Source organism: Emys orbicularis, chromosome 7 (assembly GCF_028017835.1).
Source record: "Emys orbicularis isolate rEmyOrb1 chromosome 7, rEmyOrb1.hap1, whole genome shotgun sequence".
Lineage (NCBI taxonomy): Eukaryota > Metazoa > Chordata > Testudines > Emydidae > Emys > Emys orbicularis.
In genome coordinates this window covers 29278050-29303589 of record NC_088689.1, presented here as the reverse complement: position 1 = coordinate 29303589, position 25540 = coordinate 29278050, and the positions used below count along the sequence as shown (strand labels likewise).

The 25540-nt window shown below is 42.2% G+C and overlaps 1 protein-coding gene across 1 annotated transcript; it reads right to left on the bottom strand.

The window, feature by feature from the left end:
• Positions 1-1659: 1659 nt before the first annotated feature.
• On the bottom strand, positions 1660-25521 carry LOC135880848 (opsin-VA-like). The gene is made up of 5 exons (XM_065407212.1): positions 25158-25521; positions 14720-14930; positions 13987-14104; positions 2234-2473; positions 1660-1890 (listed from the first exon to the last, which is right to left on the bottom strand). Exons 1-5 carry the CDS (start codon positions 25519-25521, stop codon positions 1660-1662), a joined length of 1164 nt encoding a protein of 387 aa, XP_065263284.1.
• Positions 25522-25540: the final 19 nt, after the last annotated feature.

Below are 25540 nucleotides of genomic sequence, written 5' to 3'. Positions count from 1 at the left end.
CAACACCTTACTGCCATGAACACTGCCGGCCGCTGCCTGTTGATTTGACATCATTCTAGTTCCAATCAGTTACAAAAGAACAAATACAGGATTTCAAATCTACTGTGCCTGATCCTTAGTAATATTTCATACAATGTACACCAAAGATTGCATCAAAACTAAATTACTTATTGCATTCAAGTGCTAGCCTGCTTTTTGGGGGTGAGCGTATATGCTGTCCAGGGGAAGCAGATTTTATTACTGCATTATTAGTAAATAACGTTAAGTATTTGACATGCAAACATACATAGGATCAAAGCTGGTAAGTTTGGTTCTCGCTGTTTATGGAAATTGTATTTACATTGCACTCCCTGCTCCTGACATCCAAGCTTAGATAAGATAATGGTTTGAAGTGTTTGGCTCAGGAATGTTCAGTCAGTGAAAAGATGGGGCCTGATGCCGGCAGGATTCATGATATCTGGAATCCAGGGTCAGAGATGTAGACTTAGCTGCTGGTTAGAGGCTGAGCAGTGAAGATGGTGCAGCTCACAACTGATTGCCACCAGCTGCTTGTTGGCATAGGGCTGTGCTGCCTTGTTTGAGAGGCACATCATGACCCAGGTATGGGATAAGGGGAAGAATTCATTTGGGGCATATGGACACACAGAGTCTGCCTAAAGTTTTGTTGGAGCTGAGCCTTTTAACCATACTCTCCCACTGGGGCTGACTTTTACAATTGACATTCACTAAGAAACCCAAAAATCATTAATAGCAGTAGCCTCCCGAGCCATGTGATCTCTGGAAAGTAATTGATCCTACCTCTGCATCAGGCAGACTTCTATAGGGGAAGATCAGCCAGCTACAGAACTTCTCCTCAGAAAGGTCACTTGCACAGTACTGGGGTGTGATATTCCTTGTTGCACAACATCCTAGCCTTATTCTCTCTCCCCACCACAATCATTGTCAGCTGTTATAAATCCACCTCAGGGCGTTCTAGGGACTTTCTTATATGGCAAGGATGAGGGGGGAAGGAGAGACTTGAAGGGCTCTAGGGAAGTCTCCCTGACTAGGTTTGTATTAATGAAACACTGGCTGGGAATCTGGAGGCATCTCTTGATTGCCATAGAGTGTTGTGGCTTGGGAAAGGAACCCTACCACAGATCATAAGTGAGAACAGGGCACTCTGCATTCTCTTCTTTTTTTGAAGTCATTAGATCTCAGAATCCCTTCCTAGCTCTACCTATCTGAGCTCCAGTCAGCCAAGTGCTAAGTACTATTTATTTATCTTTATTAATTTGGAGCCATGGGATCGTTTGTTTTCTTCCAATTCACAATGTTCAGTCAGTTGAATGAGTCCCGGTATATGTTCACTGGAGTCTCCTGAAGTCATTCCCAGGAAGAGGAGGGTGGATGGCCTGGAAAAGGGATAGTGTGGAATCAGTTAATAGTGGGGCATTCCACTGTCACCAGAATGCTGATCCTTTGCCCTCTGAATACAAGGAATACTCTACAGCTGCAGAGCTTAGAGGCTCTCAGTATTTCTGTGGCTCAGCAACCCCAGCGGCAAATTTCTGCCAGACTGTGAGCCCTAACAGTCTTGCTGACAACCGTTTGTATGAACAGCTGGTAATAAGGGAACTGTCTATAGTGCTGCATTTCTGATCTCGAAACTTGTTCTGTTTACATCGGACAGACTTTGTTTTCTGAAACTGTCAACTGAGCAAAAGAACGGCAGCTCCTCTGTTCATCCTCATTTCTCCTGTTTGAAATGGTGTTGTGTGCTGCTATTGTGAACATTTCACCCCCACCTTTGTCCTGGGTTAGCACCACTCTCTCCAAAGTTGGGTTCATATTGGACGCTGCAGTCTCTCTGTCACTGCATCTGAACAGCTGAATGAAACACCTCCTGAACTAAAATTATAAAATAAAGGAGATTAAATTAATTTTTTTTTAAACTTACTATGAAGCTTAAAATATCTCAGTTATTATTTAACATTTATATTGCAGCAATGCTTAGAGACCAGCCAGCTCAGGGTCCCTGACCTAAAATTTCAGTCTACAATACATAGTATACAGTAGATGGATATAAATATTGGGTTATTTTAATTCAGAATGATGTGTAATGTAAGTGGAGCAATATTTATCTAAATGAATTAACATGTAGGTAGATAAAATTAATTATTGAAACAACGCCATTCACTCAGGAATGAGTCCAACAAAATATCGAAATATGAGTATTGAAGGCATACAGTACCTGTTTGTTCATAAAGACATAAATAATCGGATTATAAACTGTAGCTGTTTTGGAAAAGAAAGCTGGGATTGCGGCCAGACGAGGATCCAGATCAATGGAAGGCCATGCGGTGACAAGAATGGAAAAGGCTGCATATGGAGACCAGCAGATTAGAAATGCAAGGATCATAATAATAACCATTCGAGTGACTTGTCTTTCAGGTTTCCTTGTAGTCCCTAATCGGCCTTGAGTATCTGACACCTTTAAAGAAAAACATATAAGGTTCCAGAAAATTTGGTAGAAAATAATATTGATGAATTATATAGTCAGTTGCTTGACCACACTTTGGTTTGTTATTTTGTTATGAAATATGATCAACAGACGAAATAACCAGTGTCTGTCAGGTTTATTAATATAGTACAGGAAAAAGGATCTATACGATAGCAGTCTCAGAAGAGTAGTCCCGTGCAGTGATGTTACATTCACCTTATGCAGAAGGTGTGCTTCCTGAAGTTACCTCCCCAAAGCCATCTTTTTATACCCTACCGGTTTACCAGTAACAGGTACTATATATGTCACCTGAAACTGGATTCAATTAATCAGCTTTTTACCTGGTTTGTTTCTGGTACCATGAGGGTACCCTTTTATCTTTTGTTCTGAACCCCTGCATTCCAGGTCATGATATACCCTTATCTTTGTTCTGAGCACATGCATTCCAGGTACCAAGGGGCCTCAAGACACCTCATAGGTTTGTGTGGGTAACTCCTTTCCTGTCGCCATGAGGAAATAATCATATGTCCTGATACTGACAGTTTTCCTAGCTACTCAAGCCAAGGCTTGCTTCAGCTCATGCAAGTTGTTATGGGATACTTAGCCTAAGTGTACAGGATTATAACAAAGATACAGGCCAATTTGGGCTAAATAACTGCTATACTAATGCTTAATAATGTGTAGACTTAAATGTTTGGACTATATATTGCGGGTAGTATTATCAGTGTAATATATACTTATGCTAGCCAGCATATATTAGTTAACAATAAGAAACAGGGACATGGATCAGTAAATCTAGTAAGAAGACTAGCTGCTTTTTTGAAGACAACCTGTAAGGTTGCTGTTACTAGATCAGGGATAGGCAACCTATGGCATGTGTGCCGAAGGCGGCACGCAAGCTGATTTTCAATGGCACTCATACTGCCCGGGCCCTGGCCACCGGTCCGGGGGACTCTGCATTTTAATTTAATTTTAAATGAAGCTTCTTAAACATTTTAAAAACCTTATTTACTTTACATGCAACAATAGTTTAGTTATATATTATAGACTTATAGAAAGAGACCTTCTAAAAACGTTAAAATGTATTACTGGCACGCGAAACCTTAAATTAGAGTGAATAAATGAAGACTCGGCACACCACTTCTGAAAGGTTGCCGACCCCTGTACTAGATCATAACATGTGAGGTTCACTGAGGACTTATGTGAATTACAAGTAGTATCATTATTAATGTTTGGGGGTTTTAAAGGACAATATCTTTGATTACAAAGGAGTAGCACTAATTCTTGCATTTTACAATCTCACAGCCAAATTCTTCGTGCCTTACTCAAACACAGTCCCAGCAGAATACTTAATCCTATTGACTTTAGTTATGTGCAAAGTGCACAGGATTTGGCCCTCTGTTCAGAATGCAGGGCCACATACTTCTGAAGCTCAGTTGAGACCTAGTAGCATAAATTCAAGTGGCTAAAACTGTCATGTATAATTTATAAAACAGATTAATTTAAAGGTATGAAATAGAAACAAGGGGCACACCCTCAGGTGGTATAAATCAGCATAGCTCTGTTGACTTCAACAGAGATACATCAGTTTACCTCAGCTAAGGATCTGGTTCAAAGTCTCTTAAAGTTTCAGACTCAACTGACTTTAGATTTGGTATATTCTTATCAACATCATTGGAAGCAGTATCCTGTCCTTCTCAAATCTCTAATCTTTTAAGCAGCACCTTTTTCTTTACCAGTAGGCAGCAAACTACAAATGCAAACACAATTCCATGACAAACAAAGGTAAATGCAACACCTCCCTCCCCCCCTTGGATTCAACCAATCTTAAAGCTATGATCTTGTCTACAAAATCATCTTCTTTGTCTATCAGTCCAACCAAGAACCTCTCCTTATGAGTTCCTTCACCAGCTTCATCAATTTCAAACTTCTTTGTCCTCGCTTTTATGCTCCTTACCCTGCCTATAGGTCTAAACACAGAAGTTGTGCCAGTTTAACTAAAGGTGTGATGTTACACTGAATTAGTTAAACCAGTGCAACTTTGCACATGGACACTTAAACCGGTTTAACCCTGACTTGCATCCTGTTTAGCTTGCACCTGGAAAAAAGGAGTTCATGGTGAGTCAAATAACAGATATGCAGCGCCTGATTATGGTGCTAATTTTTCAGAGTGCTTTGGAGACAGATAGAAGTGTGATAGTAATGTTAACAGGAATTATCCTTATTACAGTTGTACATGTGCCTACCCATTCACCATGAGTGATCGTTAGAGCACAAGTAGCAGAGATGCCAGAAGTGTGTATCAGACATTCTGCTGCTGCATGCGCTTCACCACCAGAGAGTAGGGAAGAAGCACTATGAACTGAGTACAGCAGGATTAAGACAGCATATGTGGTACTTAGGAGGAAGTTGTCTTCCTGCAAAGAGCACTTGGGAAGCTTAGAGGTATTTATTTGACATAGGATGTTGAGGGATATTCCACAATGTACAGTCTGAGTGAGTTGGAATAAAAAGAGCTTGAGAGGATAACTTTATACATGTATTCTCTGGGCTGTTTCATTGCTTTTTCTAGAGCATCGTACTGAACCTGTGAGTTGTTAAATAATTAATATGGGAAGTGTGCTAACACTGAGTGGCATTAGAAACCCTGGAGCCTAGTGAATAATAAATGAAAGAACTTCTACTTTATTAGGTGCTAATATCTTTGCTTACCAAGTCTCATGCTGGGCAACCTGAGGAAAGGGAAATGATGGCACGTGACAAAGTAGATTCAGCTGAACTGTTACAGCCCCACATTTTCCACTGTTCCTTTGGCATTTAGGGGCAGAGTTTTAAAGGTATTTAGGCTCCAGAAGTTGCAGATGGCACTAATGGCATTTTTTAAAGCACCAAGGCACCTAACTCCCAATGGGGAATGCTTCAAGTTTTGCACTATATGTTTTCCCACCTGGTTTGATTGCATTTCCTTTTGTTTTAGCAGGGATGATTTTGTTTTGATTATAAAATCTAGTATGAAAAGAGGTTGGTTTATTGCTGTTACCCCTTTCATTGGAATACGTACCTGAAACTGAGTGCTTGATTACAATAATGTATTTTCCTTAAAAAAAAAAAAAAAGTGGCTCTTTGGCATTATGATTTTGCATAAGACTCCAAATTATTTAGTCCTAAAGTTGAAAAGTCTCAGTAGTGAATTTGGAACCCCAGAGTTAGCAGGAATAGAGGCATTCTGTGATAACTGACGTGTTTGAAAGGATGGCTGTTTGCAGTCAGGTATAGAAACGAAGAGTGAGATGAGTTAAAACTATAGCAATTAAGAGTACATAATGGTAATGATGATACATCTCAAATAATAATGTATTTATGTTGTGCTAGTGTGTAGGAGCCCCAGTCATGGACTAGTGCAAGGCACTGTACAACACAGAACAAAAAGACGGGCCCTGCCCCGAAGAGCCCATGACATTTATATGGTGCTTTTCATATGTACCTATGTAATGCTGACAGACAACGGTCGTTGTCAGCAGGGATAAAATCTAGGACCCCTGGAGCTTAAAGCAAGAGCCTCTACTGCATGAGCTAAAAGACACATGTCTCTTAGCCAAGGCTATAGAAGGCTCATCAATCTCTAGCTGGTCTGGGTGCCACTAAAGGGGAACAGAGTGCAACACCCAGCAGGCACGGGTTACATATACTTAGGAATCACTTCACCCATATTTGAAAGACAGTCACCTCTGGAGAGGAACACTAGAGTTGTTTAACTGATAGTAACGGTTTAGGAAAGGTGGTGAAGGAGAGTAATATACACATTTAAAACAGATGATTAAAGGATTAACTTCTTTAAATTCCTGCACCGCTTCCCAAACAAGTCAGATTTCTAGAAGGAATTAGGAATTCGGGTTCTCAGTTCCTATTTTTACTCATTTCTATTTATTTTGGCTATTTTAATGCCTTATAACTTCCTAGAGAAATCAATTTTTATGGTTTTATTTGAACTGTGACAGCCTGCATCTGAGCAACTATCATTGTGTAATTAGAAAGATGTAGCACTTTTACAAATAATCATAAAAGCGATCATTTATTGTTTGTATTGTGTGCTTTAAACTGTGTGTAACCACACCTACACACCCATGCACCGAGCTTCCACATTGCTATTATACATTACCAAGAAGTGAACTACAGAGAGTAAAAGCAGCAAAGAGTCCTGTGGCACCTTATAGACTAACAGACGTATTGGAGCATGAGTTTTCGTGGGTGAATACCCACTTCGTCGGACACATGTAGTGGAAATTTCCAGAGGCAGGTATAAATATGCAAGCAAGAGTGAGTCAGGCTAGAGATAACGAGGTTAGTTCAATCAGGGAGGATGAGGCCCTCTTCTAGCAGTTGAGGTGTGAACACCAAGGGAGGAGAAACTGCTTTTGTAGTTGGCTAGCCATTCACAGTCTTTGTTTAATCCTGAGCTGATGGTGTCAAATTTGCAGATGAACTGAAGCTCAGCAGTTTCTCTTTGAAGTCTGGTCCTGAAGTTTTTTTGCTGCAGGATGGCTACCTTTAAATCTGCTATTGTGTGTCCAGGGAGATTGAAGTGTTCTCCTACAGGTTTTTGTATATTGCCATTCCTAATATCTGATTTCTGTCCATTTATCTTTTTACGTAGGGACTGTCCAGTTTGGCCGATGTACATAGCAGAGGGGCATAGCTGGCATATGATGGAGTATATTACATTGGTGGATGTGCAGGTGAATGAACCGGTGATGGTGTGGCTGATCTGGTTAGGTCCTGTGATGGTGTCGCTGGTGTAGATATGTGAGCAGAGTTGACATCGAGGTTTGTTGCCCTCACACACAACTATTTTAAATTTGATGACAATATATACCTCCAGACCAGTGGCACCGCTATGGGCCCCTGCATGGCCCCACAATATGCCAACCATTTTTATAGCTGACCTGGAACAACGCTTCCTCAGCTCTTGTCCACTCATGCCCCTTCTCTACCTATGCTACATTGATGACATCTTCATCATCTGGACCCATGGGAAGGAGACTCTGGAAAAATGCCACCATTATTTCAACAGCTTCCACCCCACCATCAACCTCAGCCTGGACCATCTACACGGGCGGTCCACTTCCTAGACACCACGGTGCAAATAAGTGACGGTCACGTTAACACCACCCTATACCGAAAACCCACCGACCGCTATGCCTACCTTCATGCCTCCAGCTTCCATCCCGGATACACCACACGATCCATTGTCTACAGCCAAGCACTGAGATACAACCGTATCTGCTCCAACCCTTCAGTCAGAGACCAACACCTACAAAATCTTCACCAAGCATTCTCAAAACTGTGATACCCGCACGAGGAAATAAGGAAACAGATCAACAGTGCCAGACGTGTACCCAGAAGCCTCCTACTGCAAGACAAGCCCAAGAAAGAAACCAACAGAACTCCACTGGCCGTCACATACAGTCCCCAGCTAAAACCTCTCCAACGCATCATCAGTGATCTACAACCCATCCTGGACAATGATCCCTCACTTTCACAGGCCTTGGGTGGCAGGCCAGTCCTCGCCCACAGACAACCCGCCAACCTGAAGCATATTCTCACCAATAACTACACCCCGCACCATAGTAACTCTAACTCAGGAACCAATCCATGCAACAAACCTCGATGCCAGACTAACACGGCTACCCCTCTGATACAGAGAGTAAGAACTGGATGTACTAAGGGGTGAAATCAGCAGAGTACCTAGTGAGAAACCTTGCCTCTTTCTATTTGGTAGTTGTTTTCAGAAGTTTATTTCTTAAGAAAACAGATTCTTGAATAGTTACAATCAATGTTGTTTTATCAGCTATTTTTAGTTTTAAACTGAAAACCTAAATCCCTAAATGAAAAAGTCATATACTGTTTTTTACTAAAGGGGTTTGTTTTCTAGCCAGATTGGATCTGTAAGGCCAAATTAAATAAGGTTAAGTAGTCAAGCCTTCAGATAAGATTTTGTTTTAGGAGATGTACTGATTTTTTTCTCTATTGAGATGGGGGGGAGGGTTGTTTTGTTTGTTTTTCAAGGATTGAGTCTTCCTCTGAAAGATGAACTGTATGTTTAGAATGGAGCTGCATTACGAGAAGTGTATGTGTTGAATGTACTGACTAACCAGACAGAGACAGAGAATGGAGTTCAGCACAAAACCAAAGGAAAATGAATCTGTAACATGTTTTATAGACTCCACAAAGATCTACCAGCTGTCCCCACACACCTAAGATGTCTCAGCTGCATATAAGCCAGCCCACAGGAGCTCAAAGATATTTGGCATTTTTCTTATGCTGTACTGGGCAGTTTTCAAAGTCTCCTTTTAATTATTTCCTAATAATACAAAATAGGGACTCATCCCAAAACCTCAGTTCCAAGCACCACTAAATTTTGGGAAGCATCCAACCATCCCCTGAAATTTGCAAGTAAGGCCCATCTCCAATACCAAAAATTGTTCTCCTGATTCCAAGGCAGAACTAATACATTCTGACTATGGTGTCTACTAGGACAAGACAAACACTTTGGGGATATTTGCAAATGCATTTCCAAAGTCCTTCTTTGAATCATGACGGGTTTGAGTTCAGCAGACAGGTATCGCATAGTGTGTCATGTGACAGCATCATCATGTGATGCCAACCAAGAGAAGTCTGTACTTCCTGGAGCATAGGTGGTCATGCTTACACTGTGGAACAAGCTGCGTGGGGAAGAAGCCAATGAAAAAGAGCCTTGAGCTCTGGGAACCTATCCCAGAGGTGCAGGTTGGAGAAGCCAGTCCTATTTTTTCATGTGGTGATTCTTGCAAGGGAGAATAGGAGCAGAGGGAAAATACAATATGTTTAACTGGCTGTGTAATGGTCTGGTGATGCTTGTGACACAATGTGCAAGGCACAAAAACACTTTCTCCATGCAGTGGCAGTCCTTTCACAAACCAACTCCATCAACAACTCTGACAGCGATCCTAAATCACATCTCCCTTCCTGTCCATTCTTCTCTTTCCTTCTCCATCCCATTTCCCTGTTACAATCCCCAACATTTCTGTGAACTGAAAAAAAGGAGGGGGCAGAAAGGGACAGAGAAAGCAGATGCAGGAAAAAGTGGAGAGACGGATGCTCAGAGAAATGGGGTGAGAGAGACGCAGAGAAAACAGATGAACAGGTGCTAGGAGAAAGAACTGGAGGAAGGGTGAATCCTGTAGCCCTCAGATAAGCTATAAAGCAGTATTAGCTATAAAGGGAAGAGGCAAGCCAGAGCCTGCTCTCTCAGTATCCCACTACTGTCTCTCAAATACTTGTATAACCCACTCTCCATATGTGTGGTGTTTTTCCATATATGGCATGGCCCACCCAGATGCAAATAGCATACTCTCCCTCTATTAATTATTCCTCTAACTTAAGTGGGTGAGCTTGGTGCTATGTTGCTGACAGTTGTGGGTTCAAACAATGATGATGTGTGTGTGGAGGTGAAAAATCTATACACGTCTGTGTAATAGTTAGTCCAAGGAGTGACTTGCGGGATGTATTTAAAAGTGAATTTGGATGTTGTGTTAATGTTGGTTTTATGGTTGTATGTTTAGTGTTTTTATTTTGGTTAATGGGAGCTGTCCCTTTAAGAATGGTGTGGCAGATTTAGAATGTATTTGAGACTGTAAAGGGCTTGGCTACACCTGGAGTTACTCCTGATTAACTCCATGTGTGAACACTCTTAAGAGTACCTTGTTCCTGTTTAGTTTGGAAGATTTTGCCTGTGTTCCCAGAAAGCAGAAGATCCTGCCTGTGTAAACTCCATAAAAGTCAGAACTTGATTTCATATGAACTTATCCTTCCAGAAAGTCAGCCCCACTCTTGAATGTGTAACTTTAGTGCTTATGGGGAGTGAGTGCCTCAGGGTATTGCCAATGAGCTCTAGAGCCTTTCACTTGTAGGTCACCCATTTGTATCTTGCTTAGCTCAACAGGGATTAGATCTTGTTCCTATCTAAGGGAAGCTGGATGACCCCCTATATGCGATAAGTTTAGCGAATCCCAGTTCCAGCTCCCACACCACTAACTCACCCCTCTGTTTTGCACTAGGTTGTAAACTCTTCAAGACTTTCCCTTACTCTGTGTTTGTACAGCACATCGCACAATGTGGCCCCAAACTCAATTGGGGGTTGCAGTGAGAGCTCCTGCTGGGGGGAGGGGGCAAAATCACCTCTCTGACTCTAAATTTGTGAAAGTTGGCAACACTGGATTATCCCACATTGCAGGGCAGGTACAAGGGAGTTCAGAAAACAAAAGAAGGATTGAAAACATGATTCAAATTTTTTAAAAATCTTTTGATTTTTGGGCCAATCTCATGATTTTTTGAACTTTGGGGATTGGCAGTATCGCAGTATATAAATAGAGGCCTGGATTCTGGGCCATGCTCCAGGTGCTTTGTACTGTTCTACTGGCACAAACTGACAATAAACCCAGCAGATCCAGTTCTCAGAGGTTCTCACCTAAGTAAGTTTTTCAGATGGCATAGAGCTGCCATCGATGGCATGATTGAGGTGTCCCTCTGCAATCCCTAGCTGCCGGAATGTCCCCTTCGAGCTGTTGGTAGCTGGCACAGATGAGAGCAGGCTGAAGGCCAAAGGGTACTCTCACCTGGGCCAAAAGACTAGCCCAGTGCAGTGTCGCCAGGACTGGGACAATGCAAAAAGAACCTCTTTTTGCCTCACTCTCCCGTCAGCTATGCAAAGTGTTTCTCAGCCACAGATGTGCATATGATGCAAAGTGTCTAAACAGAGATGCAGTCTTGACAGTAGCTATAAACTCTGTGTTTCCACACATGCACTCCTTCCCATTAATCCCAATGGAGATGTTGTGGCTTACCCCACACTGTGTGCCCATGTGTAAATGGCAACTAGGATGTATTTTTCTGATACTGTGTTTAGACAGTATTTTGACTCTGCTCCATCTCTACTTGTCTCACATTAGCCTGTCCCTTCTAACTCTGGCTTGCCACAGATGACAATTGACGTATTCCTCCTAAATCCTGGACCAATTAATTGATAAGGAGTGGTGCTTTATCTGACAAATGAAGGAATGCAGCATAAGGGCTTTATCTCTGTTGTAAACCACTAATTAAAAACTTTCCTTAAATTGTTCAGTCCTTTAGTAACTTTCAAACTGGTTTTTAAACCTTCTGTTGGATCTGTAGAGACACGACTATGGAGAGATGGGAGTGCTGCGGCCAGTGGCTCTGTTTGGAAAGAAACTGATGAGACCCCCGAGCAGCATGTTTCCAAACAGAGATGGCCCCAGACAAAATCGCTAGATGGAAACATCTGCATTTAGGAACATTCAGGATCCAAATGTTGAGGCTTGCGTCCCTCTCTACTTTATTTAATTGCTGTATTTAGTACAATCTAATGGCAATTACAGAGCTTCTTGCTCAAGAAACCAGTATCAACATACTGTTGTGCAGAGGCCTGTACTTTACCCTGTCAAAGGTAATGAAACCCCAACTCAGTCCGGTATATAAAATTGTTGGTGAAAGTCAGCAAAAGTTGTGGACAAAGATTAGTACAAACTGAATGGCTTCACTAGAAGAACTATGCTAAGGGGTCTTAAAGGCTCCTAGTAAAGTCACAGATTTGGACATTGATTATTAGAAGATAATTCCTGGAACCCCAGAATCCATCATGATGCTGTTGGGTCTTCGTTGTCCTGGTAGTAAAAGATTTCCTGACTAAACCGAGTCAGAGAGAGGGAACATCACTGGCTTTGGCTAAATCCTGAACAGCACCTGCAATGTGAGTCTTAGGTTCCTGTTATCCCTTCATTAATAAGTCATTTTCCTTTCCTATCTTATATCTCCTCTTTCCCATTTCTCTTTTTGCCTTCTGGAGTTTACAGGAAAACCCCTTTTCTATGGAGAAATGCCTATCTGAGTGGCCATCCTTTTGCATTCCACTGCTTCCCGAGGAAGAGCAGCTGATCAAAGCTGCTGCATGTGCTGAAGGAAACCCGTCTTTCTCTCCACATTTTAATTTTCTTTTCTTTATGTCAAAAAAAAATTCTCTTGGGCCTGCAATCAGCTTTGACTACACCAAAGAAGGCAACCCCATTGGAGCAGCCGCATAAAAAAACTGTTTGGGGAACCACAAGTAATAGATTTTGGAAATAAAGGTTCATCACCTTTATCAACAATGTTTAGAGAGTTTGGGTTGTTTTGAAGTCAACACAGGCATAAATGCTTTGGGGGTTCCAGTACATTGCAATTTACTTCTCTCTTTCGCTGAAAGGGTCCACTTCCACATCAGAGTGTTCTTCTGCAGTTAACGCCCAAGTTTGAGAACACTTATTGTTTAAGACCTACATGAATCTTTGTGCAGCTATTCCAGCTAGCCTCCCCTGAATATATACAAGATGAAGTCCTGGCCCACTGAAGTCAATGGAAAAACTCCCATTGACTTCAATAGGGCTAGGATTTCACCCACAACATGTAGTTTCCTATCCAACTTATCCCAGTAGACAATTAAAACTTGTCTTTGGGATGAAAGCTCAGGTACTCATTTCCTTCACTTTTCTCTTCTGTCTTGTTTTACACACAGGATGTGCTTTGACATGCAGAATAAATAAAAGCAGACATTTGAATAAACAAACACTAAATAAAAAATCCCAGTACAATGTAGCCTCCTTTCTTTAAATCTTAGATGAAGTATTATGATGGTGCTGCATTGTTGATGAAACAAAGGTAATAATATTCTCTTCTTAGGTGGAAAACATAGTGAGTAGCTTATTAACACACTTTAAGCAAATTTGTGAGCATTCTTTTTTTGTGTGTGTACTATTTTGTGAAAGTTGGCATCGTTTTTAAGTCATAGCCAAAAACATTTTTCAAGACTATTATCCTTTTCAGGTCCCAATGTCCCTGGAGAACCTTCTGGATTCAGTTTACTGCCTTCCGCGCTACGTGCTGAACAGTATTCTTTAATTTACAGTTTCTACAAGCTCATGTAAATATCTTGTGTCAGAGTGTCAAGTAGTGCTGTTTTTAAGCATTAGTGTCATATTCCACAACACAGCTATTAACAGTTCCAAAAACTGGAAATTTTGAGCAGATTCTGACTTACTCTGGTTTAAATCTGAAGAAACTCCACTGACTGGAAGTAAAACTGTAAATAAGCTATATTGGCTCGTTCCATTTCTTTGTTTGTTTTCATAGTGCAGCATGTTCTTTCACTCCTCTGATATTTAACTTACAGGATGTACTGATAAATGATTCAAACGTCAGACTTTTGAAGAGTGATTGCTAATCAGTGAATGAATTTCTCTGTGGAAGAATGGTTATTTAACAAGCCATGATAAATCTGCTGACTATGCGCTATGTCTGGAAATTCGATCTGCTCACAGTTTGGGGGTCTTGGAACAGTGCTTATGTGCTGAAAATTCCAAACAACTGTGTAATTATGCCTTTTTGTTTGTTTACTTTGTAGTGTTTGTACCTACCTTTCTTAGTTTCCTCATCAATTTTCCATAGGATACCAAAATCACAAGTAATGGCAGTATGAAACAGGTGGTGAAGAATGTAATAATGTAGGTGTGATCATTATAGGCTCCTGAATACCTGTATAAAACACAAAATGTATTATATTTTTAATATTACATTATTATGTCTTCATTTTGTTTTGTAGAGAGGAAAAGAATCCTTTCATGTTCTCCAGTGATATCATGGGTGCTCTGTGTGTGTGTGTGTGTGTGTGAGTTTACTTGATTATAAAGCAAACCTTATATGTTGTGCTGTAAGGCTGATGCTTTTGGAGCTCAGTATAGTCTAACAACAAGACACTTAGTGGCAGTATCAGTATCTCTCACGTACAGATATATTTTATAAGCAGAATATAATCATAAAATATTTTGTGACCCTTTGAGATGCAGGGATCTATAGAAATGTAACATTTTATTATAGGTGGTTCAAGCCACCTACCTGTTGCATATTCTGGTCTAAATTTTCAAAGGGTACACATGCTTTTTTGCCGATGCATAAAAATTTCTATGAATATTGTGGACAAATACCTCTGTGCATGCACAAATCAGGGCTTGTGCACATATTGGAGTTTGTGTGAGCACAAACAAGGTGCACATAATTGGGCACACAATCTCTTCTGTGTATTTTCAGGCTCTCAGTTAGTGTAGCCTCTATTTTTGTTTTTTCACTGATGTGCTATGGGAGTTAACTTACCAGTTGGGTTCACAGGTAGTTCCAATCTTGCTGGTGGTGTAGCTGCTCCAGCCCATGGTAGGAGGGATGGTCCAGATAAAGGAGAAGATCCACACAAAGATAATGCCCAGGGCTGCATGCTTCCCCCTCAGGCGCATATTTCCCAGTGGGCGACAGATCACAATGTACCGCTCAAAAGCCAGCAGAGCAAGAGACCAGAGACCAACGATTCCTGTAATGAAAATGCACAACTCGGTCAAAAAGAGGACATTACAATACCATCTTAGCAGTAGATCAAAAAGCAAACTCCATCCTACATCACAACCCTTTGCTATTAGTTCAAGTGGAGGTTGGATGTGGAAAAGCGCCATTACCCCATATTTGAGTTTCATTTTAAGTGTGCAAAAGCTCTTAGACTGGACTACAGCTTTGGCCTGCTGTACACTGATTTAGAAACCCAACCCACAGTGTCGATTGTTTTAATTGCATCGGATTTCTCCTCTTGTTCCTTGTGTGCCACAGAAAGATTTTTCTTATCAGAGTTCAAGGGAAGCCATGGGTGGCTTGTAAGAATAATTGGGTAAGATCTGTCTTAAAAAGCTGACTTTTCAAAAGTCTGAAACAGAGTAATTCAAGCATTATGCAACTCTGTCTTACACGTGGCTGTCTGCTGCCTCAAGGAACCATTCTACTACCCATGGATTGTAGATACTCCTTTTCCCCCAGACGTGTACCTCATGCACCAAGGACCCAGAGCAGTGAGGGTAGGAGCGGTCATGGGACACCTAGACCATGCAGAGCTTCCCCGCATGCTTGCCAGTTAAACCAGTTGTGGTGGGGCTGAGGGTCTTGTGGTGATCTTGGGATTCAGTAAGTCACAAACCAGTGAATGAGAAAGGAATAAAACTTTTATTAACAAAACTAGAGAGTATCTGTGGTGAACTGCTGTACAGAGCTGCACTGTTTTCTCAGACCACCTGCTTCCAGGGCACATCTCAGAATTCCTACTTCATAACACTGTCCCTTATGAGGGAGCTTCTCTAAATTATGATGTTACACAAATTTATTTCTACATCTTCCCTCCTAAAAGAAAATCAGCTCTTAGTTCTTCTATATATAAGAAATATCTAATAACCCATACATTAAATTTGACCCAACTAATACGTTTCCATAAACTATAATCCATATACAAAATGTATCATCTATCTAGAGAGGAGGGGTTACCTGCATATCATTCTGACATGACTCTTTACCACTCACTTTCCTCAAATACCCCTGTGACATTACCCAGGCTACAATCTGGAATGCTGAACAGCAGTGTCTCCTTAAGTGTCCAACCTGGGGTGCTTTTTACACTGCTTTGCTGGGAGAACAAACCACTCCTGGTCCTGCTCACACACAGCCTCTAGCATGCAAAATCACTCCCAGCTGAATTACATGAATGCTCTGGCCAGCCACTCATGAATTACATACAGGGCAACACCAGCAAACTCCCAGTCCCAGACATGTCCCCAGAAATGTGCATCTTGTACTGCCCAGCTCTCTCCTTCTGGACAATACAAGCTCATTAATGGAAAATGATATGGACCAGACTTGTTATCTCAAGCGAAGGGTCCCAAACACTTCAATCCCAACACACACTGGTTTAGGTAAAACAATAAAAGATGTTTATTAACTATAGAAAGAAAGATTTTAAGTGACTACAAGTAATGAGGTATAAAATCAGAATTGGTTACAAAGAAATTAAAAGATAATATGCAAACTAATACCTAATTTAGTAAGCTAAATGGATTCAAAGCAAAGGTTTGAATCTCACCATATGCTTACAGCAGTCTGTATTGGCTGAAAAGCCTCCCAGCCAGGATGTTCCCTTTGTCTTTCAAGCATAGTAGCTGCTGTGAGTAGAGATGGTGGAAAGAGGTAATTTGTGTTGTGAGTGTCCTCCATTCTTATACCATTCTCTGCTCTTTGAGGATTATCTGCAGCGGGGGTTCACGTGACTGGCAGTCGGTTTACATGGAAGATCCCAGCCAGGACTTAGATTCTCTGAGACTATTTCCCGGAGCCCCCCACATCCCTTCCGATTCGGGGCTCTGGGTTTCAGCTCCAGGAGGGGGGTCTCTTGGGGCTTTAGCCGGGGGGAGCTGTGGCTCAGGGCTTCAGCCCTGTGGGGGGAGGGGGCACCAGGGCTCAGGTGTCAGCCCGGTGGGAGGCACCGAGGCTCCTGCGGGTTTGAAAATATTTACCGAAGCTCTGCTCCAGATGGCTCCAGCTGAATTTAAGTCCTGCTCCCAGCTGTTCCATTGTCAAGATGTAAAGTTCTCACTCACACCCTTCTTCCTGCTACAGAACAGCTGCTTAACTGGTGATAGTCTATAATAGTTCATCTGATTATGCTGCTATTTGGATGGGGCACTAGTGTGTCTTTGTCTCTGAAAAACTGGTTTGGGCCTGATTTTCTTAATCTTGGGGCATATTACAGCAAAATTATACAATAAAATCTTGTAACTTTACATACAATGTTGCCACACACATTTTACCAGGACAATAATGTTCAGCAGATTATGAGTTATCAAATGAAACCTCACAAGGCATACCTTGTACAAAATTTATCATACTCTGGTAAAAAGGGTGATGATAATGGTACAGACTGTCACAACCCCTTCTCCAGCCAGGTTAGCAAGTCTCTATGAGCCTTTCAGGATGTTTGATCTCGCTCTCTAATCATCTCAGTATCAGCCTTTCATTAGGGTCTGAGTTCTCTTGTTGCTTGCCAGTTTATCCTTTGTCCATTGATGATAAACTATCAGTCAGTTAGTAAATGCCAGAATCCACATCCACTGTCACTGTTTTGGAAACTTCTGCAATTAATCTTAGATCCTTTAGATTAGTCCAAAATGTGTCCCCTTCGTCTGTGTGGACTATGTAAGACCTTGGATGCAGCAGTTCTTTAATGGTATCCATTTGGCTCCAAATATTGGAGGTGTAATTCCTCCGGCACACTCTACTACCTAGGTTAAGAGATGGGCGATCATGGGCTTTTTTTCTCAAAATATTTCTGCTTCCACTTCTGATTTTCGTTCATCTTCCATATGGTTTCATTGTCAGGAGATTTCAGCAAGTTATCAGAGATTGGTAAATTAGATCTGATCCTTCCCATTAACAGCTGAGCTGAAGAAGAGCTATTCAAATGCCCCCACTATCAAAAGTCTTTTTTCATAAGGTTCATTACTGTCCATATAGACCTTTGCACAAGCGCATTTCATTGGGGGTCATTTGAATTTGATGTTTTGTGATGAAAATTCCAATTTGTGGAAAATTAACTAAAATCTGCGCTGGAAAATTGCAGCCCATTATTGCTAAAGACTTCATCTGGAATGACGTGTCTTGAAAATATTCCCTTCATGCTGGCTATCACTGACTTACTACTTGTACTGTGCCGTGTGCAAACATCTGGATCAGGGCCGGTGCAACCCATTAGGCGACCCAGGCGGTCGCCTAGGGTGCTAGCATTTGGGGGGCGGCATTTTCTTCGGCGGCGACCGAGGCGGCCGGATCTTCGGCCGCCCCAGTCGTCGTCAGCATTTTGGTGGAGGGAGCTGGGGCAGAGGGGCGCAGGAAGGGCTGCCTGCAGCAAGTAAGGGGGGGCGGCACGCAGAGGAACCGCTCCCCACCCCAGCTCACCTCTGCTCCACCTCCTCCCCTGAGCACGCCGCCCCACTCTGCTTCTCTCCCTCCCAGGCTTACAGCGCCAAACAGCTGATTGGTGCCGCAAGCCTGGGAGGCGGGAGAAATGGAGCAGCGATGGCGTGCTCGGGGAGGAGGCGGAGCAGAGGTGAGCTGGGGTGGGGAGCTGCCGCACGGCTCCCCGGGCGGGGGTGGGGAGCTGCCATGGGGGAGGCGCCTCAGGGTGGGGCGGGTGGGGAGTTCCTGCGGGGCTCGGGGAGGGGGCGGAGCAGAGGTGAGCTGGGATGGGGAGCTGCCGCACGGCCCCCCCGTGGGGGTGGGGAGCTGCCACAGGGGGGCACCTCAGGGCGGAGGGGGGGTGGAGAGGGGAGCTGCCGCAGGGCTCAGGGAGGGCACAAGGTGGAAGTTTCGCCTAGGGCATGAAACATCCTTGCACCGGCCCTGATCTGGATACAGAGAATAATAATCTGTGACTATTAAATCATTCTTTGATTTGCTAGGTAAATAAATCAGTGCCTACTTTCTCATGTGGCACTGTGCGAAGTCTCAGTAGCTCTGCCTGTTGGCATGGCTTTTAGTTCAAGCAGAAAAAGCAGTTTCCTACTACATTAGTAATCTCGTGCTTGATCCGCAGTTAATACATCAGCTCTCATCTATGTTCCCTCTAAGCTGTGCACTGGGGTGGCCGCCCAGGAATGTTTGAAGTGCCGTGCAGTTGATTAACAGAGCCGCTCACATTCAGCCTGCAGCATTTATTCAGGTACCCCTCCCCCCTGTGCTTCACGTTGCTCCTACCCTCTGTCTTGGAGCCCCTGCTGCTTCTGGGACCCTCCTGCTGGCTGTGCAGAGCAGGGGGGGACTGGGAGTGGTGATGTCAGAGTGTTCCCCTCCACCCGCCCCTGCAACGCAGCAGGGGAGACAGGACAGCCTCACCCAGGACTCCGAGCAAGAGAGGGTCTGAGGTCTGAACACTGGGCGGTGAGTGAGTGCCTTTACCTTAAAGAGACAGCGCACAGTTTCTCACAGACTTCCCCTAGCACACGCAATCTCTGACTGTCTGTCTCTCTCCCTCTCTCTCTCTCTCTCGCACTCACATACACACACAGAGACAGAGAGAGTCTGTGTGTGTCTCTGTCTATATACACACACACACACACACACTCACCTCCCAACACATACTTGTGTTATTGTTGTTTGTTGTTATTTGGTAGTTCCTGCAATGCACATATATTCTCTGTAATTTTATTCGTTCAAAGTGCTGTTATTTTAGTTTTTTGACTCGTCTATGCAATTCATAATTTTTATTTCTCTCTCTTACACTTAAATTTAGTTCTTAGAGTAGTGAGTTCTAAAATGCCTAACCTGTCCTGGCTGGAGTAATTATCTTGTCTTAAAAATCTATATTGTATCTAGGTTTTTTGTTTCTACTGGTGGCGCACATGCACACTTTACCTCGGTGCACATAAAATTTATTCCGCACCTGGATGAAAAAAATTAGAGGGAACATTGCCTCTCATGCCCATTGGTTGCACTTCTCAATTCCTAAATGACCCTTGTGGATCTTCTATAGCATTTCTTTCTGGAGATGTATTGGTATTACAATCTTGCTGCCCTTGAAAATCACTCAGTCTATCACAGTAAGTCCATGTTTGCAGTTCCAATATTTAGAGCCCTGTGTGGTTACAAATTTATACCCGCGGATGCGGATATCTGCGGATATAAATCGGAACTGCAGGGCTCTCCCGGGAACCACAGCGGTGAAAGGAGCAGAACGTGGAGCCGCCGCTCCCAGGAGCCAGCGCCCCACGCCAGCAGCTCCTCCAGTGCGGCTGTACCCCTGCCCCCGTCCCTTCCACGCTGCCGTTTGCATCTCCTGTCTGGGGACGTGTGCACCGCTTGCACACTCTACCGTGACCAGGCCTGATGCCCGCCCCAGTGGGCAGGGCTGAGGGCAGCCGCGCTGGAGGAGCTGCCAGTGCAGAGCGATGGCTCCTGGGAGCGGTGGTCTCACGTTCTGCTCCTTTCACTGCTGTGGTTCCCGGGAGAGCTCTGCGGTTCCGCGGATACCGATTTATATCTGTGGATATCCGCATCTATGAGTATAAATTTGTATCCGTGCAGAGCTCTACCAATAGTCTCTTATATTTGGACAGCAACTGCATATTTCTTCAAGCCACCCTTTAATTATCACATTAAGGATCTCCAATGATTCATCTTTCACCGTTTCCCCTCTTCTTTGTTGCAGTTTTTTGTTAGCGACAGGAATTGACTTTACAATCAGATCTATATAGGCCTGCATCTCTATCTCTAAGGTCTTCTCTGGCTTCGTAATGAGAGTCACCACTCAGGAAAGTGCATCGCAGTAAACATGAATTTGCTGGGTATTAGGTCACAACCAAATCATACTCTTGCTGCTTTATCGTCATTCTTTGAATACTTCAGATACAGTCATTTAGCAGTTTGCCAAATAATACTATGAGAGGCTTGCTGTCTGTTTCAACATCCACTGTCTGGCCATAAATATATTGCTTGAATTTCTCACAGGCAAACAATATTCCTAAAAGCTCGTTCTCAATCTGGGTATATCTGGTTTCCACATCAATCAGTGACTTGGATGTGTATGCCACTGGTTGCCAACAATCATCGTCTTTCTGTAAAATCACTGCACCTAACCCAGACTGTGAAGCATCTGCTGAAATTTTAATAGGCCTGCTTGGTGCATAGAACTTCAACACTGGCTCTTGTATGAGCTGTTGTTTCAAACCTTCTCTATAATTCCTCCTGTTCTGCAGTCCAGTACCATTCATTTTTATTTTCTAGAAGTTTCTCCAAAGCTGCTACTTTTGTAGATAGATCAGATATGAATTTTCCAAGATAATTAACATTCCCAGAAACCGCTGGACATCTTTCTTTGACTGGGTACACAGAATCATTTCTGTGGCTGCAACATTCCTCTTGTCAGGTTTTACACCTTTGTTGGAAATAGTATCTCCAACAAAAGTCAGTTCTGGAACCCTTAAAACACATCTCTCCCTACTTAGTTTCAAGTTTGCAACTCTAGCTGCATCCAAAACTTCCTGAAGTCTACAACAACACTCTTCGTTAGTTGAACCCCAGATTATGATATCATCCATTGACGTGTTGAGACATTCAATATGTTCATATATCATAGGTGTGGTTTTGTGGTACACTTCTGGTGCTGAAGCTATGCTGAGGGTAGGCATAAGAATCTGTATCTTCCAAATGAGATATTAAATATGCATAATTTTGAGCTTTCTTCCATTAATTGTTCCTGCCAAAATTCTGAGGAGGAATCCAATTTACTGAAATATTGTGCATTCTCAAATTGAGCAATAATCTCCTGTCTGGCTGGCAGTTTGATATGTTCTCCTTTTATAGCTTTGTTGTGGTCTCAGATCTAAGCCTATGTGTAGCGGGCTGTTGTTTTTGTCCACAGTGACTAGGAAGCTCACCCATTCTGTTGGCTCCTCAATTTTTTGTATTATGTGCATTGCTTCCATTCTTATGAGTTCCGCCTTAAGTTTATCACAGTATTCAAATGGCACCTTTCTACATGGATGGATAACTGGAGGGATCAGCTTGTTTATCTTGATTGTATGTTCACCCTGCAAGCAAGCAATCCTTGAAACAAATCATGATATTCCCGAATGAGTGCCTCATAGCCAGGTTCAGTATGATCTTGTTGTGAGAGCCCCCATTTTACCAGATTGAGTTTTTCACAGGCACCCAGGCCTAAAATTGGTGTCACCTGCTTTGATACTACAAGGAACAGGAGCCTGTATGTGGTGCTTTTATATTTGATGCTAGTGATGCGCCTCCACTTTACTGGTATATTTGTTCCAGCATAACCAATTATATTTATATTTGTTGGTCCTAGTTTTGGTCTATTTTCAGTCCCTCATCATCTTGTTCAGACAGACTATTAACCTGAGCTCCCGTGTCCAGTATGAATGGAATAATTGCTTCATTCACTTTCATTGGCAGCATCTGGTCCATCTCATCAGTTTTGCTTGATCCCAGCACATCTATGTGAAACTCCTCAACCAGGTTGTTTTCAACTACATGCACTTGACTTTTCTGCGATTTGCAGCATTTTGTAAAATGATTATTTTTTTTCACACTTATGCCAGAGTTTCCCAAAGGCAAAACAATGTTTGGGGCCTTACTGAGATCCAAATCTTCCACATAACCGCTTGTACCCAGTCTCCCTGCTAGCAGTGGTTTTCATAGCTGGTAGTTCCACTTTTTAATTTGACCCTTTCTGACTATATTCTTTTGTACTTAGTACGTGGATAACCCCTTCTGATGAATTCAGCTCTTTGGTTTGTGCTTTCACAATTTCTGCCCCCCTGAATATCTGTAGAGCTTTTTTTCAAGTTAAATCCTTCACGGAGCAGTCTGTCTCTTAACACATTGTCTTTAGTGCCACAAATGATTCTGTCTCTAAGCAGCAACTCTGTGAACTCACCAAAGACACAGGTTTTACTGAGTTTCCTTAATTCTGTGACATATTGCTCTATGGTGCCATCAGGTTTTTGCATGCAGGTAAAAAATTTCTCTCTTTAAATGTCTCATTCCTTTCTGGCATGCAATGTTCCACAAATTTAGTAAATATTTTACTTAACTTCATGCTTTTACCTTCTTCAAACTTAAAGTTGTGCTTCTTCCATAACAACATGCAAAAAGATTGATTTCACTTTATCTTTTTTTTTCATCTTCTCCTATTGAAGACAAATACAATTCAAATCTCTGTCAGAATTTATTCCAGTTCTCTGCAATATTGCCTGATAATTGCAGATTGGGTGGAGGTTGCAACACACCCATATTTGGCTTTCTTCTCTTCTTAAGCTAGACAAGCTACAATTGTGCTCATAAAATACATCCAAAAGCCTTTGTTCTTCTCTGTTTACTTCTCCATGTGCTCCCCTTTCCTCCGCTTTTGTTTCAAACACGGGAGTTAACCTCAAAATTACTGCAGTCTCTTTCTCAGTCAGCAGTTCTGACACCATGTAATGATCTTGGGGTTCATTAAACAACAAAGCAGTGAATGAGAAAGGTATGCAACTTTTATTTTAAAAAACTAGTGTGTCTGTGGTGAACTGCTGTACACAACTACACTGTGTCCTCAGATCTCCTTCCAGGGCACATCTCAAAATTCCTATACTTATAATACTGTCTCTTAAGAGTGAGCCTCTCTAAATTGTAATCTTGCACAAACACATCTCTACAGGTCTGGCCCTGTACATTCACAGCAATCCTTCCCAAAAGCTTTTGACTCCCCCCACACTGCCAATTACATTAGCAGAACTTTATGCCCAAAGATGTATGGAAAAAAATTTTTAAAGTTGTAGTGCAGGCCATAGTAATCCTATATCTCCTCCATCTGAGCTCAAGACCTGGAGCCAACAACTCCTGAGTTAATGACGTTTGCTCTGCCATGACATTCCTTGTCCCGTTATCCCATCAGAGATAATACCTCATAGGAAGGTATGTGGAAAGGTTTAATTAGTCAATTTTTGTAAAGCACTTTGAGGAAGAAGAAAAAAATTACAGAAGTGCTAAATTACCTATTAAGGGCTTGTAAGTGATCTTGTGTAGTTTGGACTTATACTATTTGGCAAAATACAGTTGATAGAAACAAACACAATCCCCTGACTGTATAATTTTCACACTTTGAGGCACTTAATATTTCAGAATAATTCAAGAAAGTTGGCAGGTTCAGCTATTCCCAGTCTCCCTTATGCTATATGGCAACTTCTAGAATGGACGAGCTGTCAGTGGAGGGCAAGGGACCTTCCTTATGGGTCACTCACTGCAGGCTGCTCTCATCCATCAGTATGGATGGTTACGGCTACACACCAATATTTCTGACTTCACTCTCTAGCACTGTCCTTGAGTACGAGAGCTGACCTGATTAGGAGATTACCACTGCTATGTGACTTCAAAAAAATGATACCCAGCTATAAGACAGCAAAGAGAGAAAAAGCCAGTTAGAATGCAGGAATTGATTTATTTTTTGTATGGGATGCCTCAGTTTAATTTCCTATCTGGGCTGAAGACCTGGGAGGTGAGGGGATGTATTTAGGGAGAAAAGCTATGGCTTGCTAGATTTACTATTCTTTCTCAGTTTTTAATATACTTCTTATATTTAGTAAAGTAACACAACAAGAAAGGGTCATGAAAAATGACTGATTTGAAATAGATACTGTTGAAATTAGTTTCTGATCTTTGTTTATAACACTCCATAGTATATCAGAGATTACTATTGCAGCAGTATCATAATCCTGCCCAAACTATAGGAAGATACTCATAAAATAAGAGGAGTTTCACTATCAAAACATTTTTTCATACTTTGTGAACAGCAGGTGCATGCTAGCTCTCACTCTGTCTCACACATACACACCATGAAAATTGTTAAATATTGTTGTTAAAATATTTTACTACAATTGTTTTACAGAAAAATATAATTGAGCATATGTTAAAGATACTGATCTGCTATATGGACATTCAATGAGCAACATGCACTCAGCAAGCCACAGCAACTACAGAACATAATTTATGGGAAAGAGCCAGTGAAATCATTTGCATGTAAAGTCAGTGACTTTATAAAGTTGCAGTGTACACAACCACGTTGATGTTCCTGTTTGATTCTAAACCTACACAACACAGACCTGAGCCTGAGGGAAACTTCTTTCCTTAAGGCCTCTATTAAGACAAATGAACATGCAAATATAAACAAAGTTAGGCTTACCAAAGAATGTGATGGCAAATCCCTCCAGTACACAAGCCCAATGTCCCATATAAAAATAGCCTTTTATATTGGTAAAAAAGCTGATCGTGCCACCAATCAATGAGACCAGAAAATCAGCTACAGCCAGGTTTACTATGACATAATTGACAGGTTGTCTCAACTGTTTGAACTTAAAAGTCACCAATATGATAGCAAAATTCTCGGCGAGTGACAGAGATGTCACCAAGAACATTAATGCAGCTAGAAGCTGGAAGTTCCAGGGCTGAATGAATTCCAGGGGGTGGTGGAAGGGATCCCAAGGTGTGGAGCTTGCAGTGGGACCAGAGAGCAGAGACTCATTTTCAGGTGCTCTGAACACATCCATTTCTTTCGCTCCTTCACCC

What these genes read in the sequence shown, in the direction of transcription:
- LOC135880848 (XM_065407212.1), bottom strand. Translation starts at nt 25,521, where the DNA reads ATGGATGTGTTCAGAGCACCTGAAAATGAGTCTCTGCTCTCTGGTCCC. An exon ending in ACTACCTGTGAACCCAACTG is followed by an intron (nt 14,105 to 14,719) that starts GTAAGTTAACTC and finishes TGTTTTATACAG; the next exon opens with GTATTCAGGAGCCTATAATG. An exon ending in ATGTCTTTATGAACAAACAG is followed by an intron (nt 1,891 to 2,233) that starts GTACTGTATGCC and finishes TTATAATTTTAG; the next exon opens with TTCAGGAGGTGTTTCATTCA.